Consider the following 6,235-nt stretch of genomic DNA (forward strand, 5'->3'; position numbering starts at 1 on the left):
CTAAAATTACTTCATATTTCTTCTTTGAGAATTCCTTTTTCAGAAATAAAATGTCCAGATTATGAAAGAAATAACCTCATCTTTTCAGTGCTGTGTACATATAAAAGGATTTTTTAATATTGCCTTCAGATATATTTAACAAAATGAAATCTTCTGAGATTTACTGCATTAGTCAAGTATTATCAAAACACAACACGACAGATTGCTTTCCTTGACGCCTGCTGCTAGGTTTTTGTTAACTTATGTTTCTGAAATTGTAACATCCTAAGCCAATGTTGCACAGAGGTATTTAATGTCATTTATAAAAATCTAGTAATATAAACTGTTGACTCCTTATAAAGCATCTGTTAAGACACAGAAATATCACTGAAGCACATTTAAGGATCCTTGCCAGAAGGGCAACTTGTTCCTTGGATTACAGAACAGAAGACCAGTTCTTGAGGCAGAGCAGCTCAAGCTCATCTGTGGCATCCCATTCTAAGAGACTAACTGGCACTTGCACCTCTTGCCTTTTTATTTTGTTTTCACCCTTAAAGTAGATCTCAAATTCCTATTCTACTCCAAAGTGAGCAGATAAAAGTTCTGCACTCCTCTAAGGAGTCATAAGAGGGAGTCCCTGAGGAAATGGCACTCCAAAGTGATAGTTTTGATGAGGGATAAATCAAAAAATGATACACATGAACAATGAGCACATTGAAGATTGTCAGAGACAGGCACATTCATTTAGCAAGAGAACTGAAAGATCTCTTGAAAGCAAGATGATGTTCAAGTTCTGATGTAAACCTAGCTGCCTTTGGCATTGGCTATGGAATGCGGCAGCCAGACTGACTGAAGATATGTGGTGATAGCAGACAATAGTTTAAGAGCCCAGGAGAATTCTTAAGCCTGAATTCCAATCTTGAGTCTGCCATTTAATGGGAAGGCATTTTGAAGCCATCACCTGACAGCTCTTTCCATCAATTTCTCTATTCCAAGTGGGACTCCATTTCCCTAAGGATCCCTTCATCTTTAAATATATATGAACCTGCTGAAGCAACTGTGCTTTGATTGCTATAGAATTTTGAACTGATTTTAATGGAATGACTGATTATTTAGCAGAACTTTGCTAGGTTCAGTGCATTATGAATACATGAATACAAAATGTACAACGGGGATTTTAAAACATATTCCCTTCAGTTTACTTCACCCTAAATAGATGGAAGAGAAATATCCCTGTTCATGTTGTAAAAAGTACAATTTTCCTAAACTCATACAAAGAAAGCTTTCTAGTCAATACCTTAGAACTCAAAGAGACTTAGGGGAGACTTAAAGCTATGAGTGAGGTCAAAGGAGAAGGCACATGGGGACAGAGATGTAAGCTCCTAGGAAATAGCATGTAGTGCAGAACTGAATGTAGGTCTGGGAATCAGAATATTAGAGATTCACTTGAGACCTTGAGAATGTCTGGCCAGTGTTAATCATTCTGTGCCTCAGTTTCCTCACCTGCTAATTAGAGTTAAAGTCTTTGACTGGGTGCCCAAAATTGTGAGAACATACTATGCAGGACCATAAAAACACAATCAGTAACCAAAATGCAAAATATTCTAATAAATAGAGTACTAAATTAAAATGGAAACATTAACAAAAGTAATTCTTTTAATAATCAAAATGTGGATGTTTTAGGTATCTACCTGGGTGAAAATTATCTAAGACTATTTCACACAGCCTTACATAAGCAAAAGGAGTTCAAATTTGAAGTAGGAAAAGTGCCAGTTTTGCTACTTAGCATTTGGCTGATCTTGAGTTTTAACTCCAATGGTACCCTCATTTGTAAGTTGAGAATAATGGCATTCATCTCTGAGAACAATGTAAAGATAATTACAGATGGAAGTTAGTTCTTTTCAGCTACTGGTGAAGTTGGAATTTACAGCCACCATGTACTTTGCAGCTGATAGTTTCTCTTATTACAATTGCCACACAGAGCAAGGAGTTTTTTAATGGCACTATTTATTGAGCATTTACTATATTGTAGTGTTCTATCCCCATGCTAAGCACTTTACATACACTATATCACGTATTCTTCACAAAAACTATTACTGTTGCAGAAACGGAGGTAGAAAGAAAAATAAGCTTTGTATCTGGTCCCATTATCTCTCATTAATCTATCTTGCTTTCTTTTTTTTCAACTTAATCTAATCAGCTATACCTTTCATATTCTTCAAAGTCATCTTGTATTTTCAGGACTAAAGCAGAAAATAACTGAATATATCTATATATATTTACCTAACATGTTATTTTTGTCATGTTGCTGTCTCCCCTGGAGACCTGCTCTAAATTCACTTGAATATTTGAGAATAAATTATGCTCACTGGCAGTTTCTGCAAAACACGAAAAAGCAGTCACCCAAAATCTTCTAAGCAACTTAAAAGAAAGATTAAGTTAAATGAGAACACTGTCTGATCATGATAGCCAGTCAACAAATATTTGTAACTATCTCTTCCCTTGCAAAATAATCACAAAGTATAAATGCTTAAAATCTGCTCTGTAAAGAAGTAAGAAATCTTTCCTTTTCTCCAGTAAAGTGCTTCCCAACCTCCTTTGATAATGCCCTGTTTTTATTTTCCAATAAAATAAAAACCCTTGCCTGTGATATAGTTTAAATGTCTGTATCCAGTGCAGGGCACTCATGAGTCACAATTGTCCATCTTCTGACCCCAATTAAAAATGCCTGTTCTAGGATATTAACTTTGATTTAATCAAATAGTCTTACAAAACAAATTCTTTGGGTACCTAGTAGCTGAATGAAGGAAAACTACAGCTCTTTGTTTTAATACATTCCTGGAAATGCAGTATCAGATCAGGACCCCAATAATAGAGAATTAAGTAAATTGCACAGAAACTTCACTAAAGGGTTGATTTGACTTGCCAAATACTCAGTACAACATTTTAAAACACACAAGTACAATAAATATTTACCTCTGTCTTTAGATCTAAATGGCACAGAAAAAAAATAGAATCATCAATTTATTAAACTTCTTTTACATAATTGTAGACATACTATTTTTACATATTACATTGTTAGGCATTGAACACTAGATCAAGAAACAGAATGTTCTAGAAAATACACTTTGACTATTAGTAAACATGTACTTTTTCCAAAAGAAGTTTTTTTTGTGTGTTGACTCAGAGGTGGCTCCCTGGAACTGAGAGGTTGCATAAAGTCCCCCAAGTCCTCATTCTTTAATCCTGAGTTTGGCTGGATTGCCACTGGCAGTCAACTTGTTCACATTTCAAACTACATTAGATCCTTTCATACAACTGCCACCATGAAGCAATTGAGTTAACTCTGACCTACTCTTCTTTTTTTAATGCTATGCTTCAACTTAGTCTATATTAAATCATCCCAGAGGGATAAAGGTTCCTAAGTATTAACTGTTTAGGTGAATATGTCCTATGGGTAGGCATGGGGGGAAAATGTTACTGGGAAAGGTGCTGAGTTTGCATTTTGGCTCCCACCATTGCTTCGTGATTAACTCTAAAAGGTTACCTTCACCTCTCTAAACTTCTGCATCTTCTTTTCTAAAATACCACCAGCCTGCCTTCCCAGATTGGTTTAAAAGCCCATAGCATGTGGAGATGATATATTGTAGAAGCACTTAGTAACTGTAAGTGCTATGAGACTGCAAACTCATTTGTTACTTCCTTTTGACCTCCAGAATTCTTCAGGTGTGCACCACTGATAATTGCATATAATTCAGAATTTAACTGTTAGTGTATTTAATTCAAATGAAGTTTTCTCTTATTAATATTTTTAAACTGCCTTCCTGTCTAGTGTCCTTTCTATTAATGTTACCTCTCTTCTATCCGACAAATCAGAATCTGAAAGCTCAAAGATCATTTTATGTTTTTCTCTCTCGTTATCCTTGAAGCCCTTCCTTATTCCAGGCACCCTGTTCACACCATTTCCAGGGTCCCTTCTTCCTTTCTCTCCAAATTTGCTCACATCTCACCATGTTACAAAGACTACTTGAGCCTTCATAACTCACAATATCTAATTCCCTGAAGTAACTTTGAATTGAATGTTCAGAGTCAATAATCAATTATGAACTAACTACCCCTTATCATTATGTGTAGCTGTGTTGTACTGCAATTAACTTGGGTCCTGTCATTTACATTTTTTAATTTTACTGAATTACTCGTCCATGTTGCTGAAGGCAGGAATTTCATCACATCCATTTAGTTTGCCCTAGAGCAATGGTTCTCAACCTTTTGCTTGGTAAAGAAACACCTGAAAGACATGTTAAAAGTTTTCCTGGATTCCACCCACAAAGGTGCAGTAAGATCCAGGTGGGGTCAAAATATCTGCATTCCCTACAAGTTCCAAGTGATGTTGATGCTGCATGATGCCTTCATGCAACTTACTCAGAATCTGTATAAGAAGCTATACATAAAAAGCAAATAGATATTTGTGGATACTCAGTAGTGGGATTTTTTAAATCTTTTTCTTCTATTTCAAACTCACATTCTTTCACTTTTTCTTTTTAGATTGATTTTGAAGATGTGATTGCAGAACCAGAAGGAACACACAGTTTTGACGGCATCTGGAAGGCCAGCTTCACCACCTTCACTGTGACAAAATACTGGTTTTACCGTTTGCTGTCTGCGCTCTTTGGCATCCCGATGGCGCTCATCTGGGGCATTTACTTTGCCATTCTCTCTTTCCTGCACATCTGGGCAGTTGTACCATGCATTAAGAGTTTCCTGATTGAGATTCAGTGCATCAGCCGTGTCTATTCCATCTACGTCCACACCTTCTGTGACCCACTCTTTGAGGCTATTGGCAAAATATTTAGCAATATCCGCATCAATATGCAAAAAGAAATATAAAGGACATTTCAAGAATAGAAGTATACCTAACTCTTTCGTTTTCCTTTTAATTTTCTTGGTGCCAATTTCAAGTTTCAGTTTGCTAGTATAGCAACAATATATGAATGAATTTTCTTGGTTCAGAACAAATATCCAGTTCATAAATGTTTTCTGAGCTATTTCATCTAATTTCTTTTTATTAGTCTGAATATTTTTAAACCCATTTAAAAATTTTTTCTTGTATTTTTATTTGTATGTGGATCATTGTTGATTAGCTAAGATATGGACATATTGAAAGGTAATTTGAGAGAAATACGAAGAACTGAAGGCGGGGGAAGAATCAACAGCTTTAACTGCCTACCTAAAATGTTGATCATTTTGTTTTAGGGGAGAATCCCAGGCTCTATAGTCACTGGGCATACAGGTATGTGGGCAAGTTTTAAGCAAACACTTTCCCTAACATCTGAAGTTTTAGTGGGTTGCTGTCATTCACTTCAATGATCCAGTGGGATCGCTGATCCTTACCAAGTTAGAAAGTAATCATCTGTATTCACCTGATCTGACTAATGCCTTACCCTTCTTAAAATTTTAACCCATGATACTTTCTGTGCCTGAATATTTGTTACATTGATAATGAAACTTAAGTGCCTTCCTGTGTTTCACATTTTCCTTTTCAAAGAGGGTCCAACTTACTCAGCCTGTCCCCAAGACCAAAAGTAGAAAATCCATTTCTATGTATTCCACATTTTCACTCTGAAATAAAGCTGAGTGAAGTTCATGTCTGCTCTTGACCACACAGCATCTTTATCCATAGCTAGTATGTTCGACATCAACCCCATGAAATGAATTAATGTGGACAAATGGAGCTGAGCCCTCTCTGGGTTAGCAGGAGTGGAAACCAACATTCTCTGCCTCTCATCAGCTGAATGAGGTCAGCATGTCCATTCAGCTTCATTTATTTTCAAGAATAATCACACTTTCCTGACTCCAAACTAATCCATCACTGTTGTGGTATAGTGGCTGAACATTGTGTTCCTTTTTCAGCTGATCAGTGGGCCTCCAGGGAAGAGTTGATAAAATGGAGGCCATTGTGTGAGCCTGTCAGAATTGTTGCAAATGTGACTGCTTCAAAGGAAAGCACTTGCGACCTTCTGTTATGCTGTGACATGTGGCCCCTCCCTCTGCCAGGAGCTTTGGCTCTAATTCAAGCATCATTTTGCCAGAGAGAATATGGGAGAGGGGCAGTAATAAAAAATTGAGGTAATTCTGCTGGAATAAGTTCAAATTCTTCTGAACTCAAACTGAGGAATTCTACCTGTAAACCTGAGTCATAAAGAAAGCTGCCTGGTATACCCAAAAGCTTTTTATTCCTCCTGCTCATATTAAGACT

The 6,235-nt window shown here is 36.6% G+C and overlaps 1 protein-coding gene across 1 annotated transcript in view; it reads left to right on the forward strand.

Moving 5' to 3' along the window:
* Positions 1-4,866, forward strand: part of CAV1 (caveolin 1) — a gene marked incomplete at both ends in the record, with an annotated part of 30,975 nt that extends 26,109 nt beyond the window's left edge. The window contains one exon of the mRNA XM_084229701.1: positions 4,525-4,866. Within this exon, the coding sequence (XP_084085827.1) occupies positions 4,525-4,866 (342 nt within the window). The remainder of the gene's footprint in view (positions 1-4,524) is intronic.
* Positions 4,867-6,235: the final 1,369 nt, after the last annotated feature.

The sequence above is a fragment of the Talpa europaea genome (assembly GCF_964194135.1).
Source record: "Talpa europaea genome assembly, chromosome: 3".
NCBI lineage: Eukaryota > Metazoa > Chordata > Mammalia > Eulipotyphla > Talpidae > Talpa > Talpa europaea.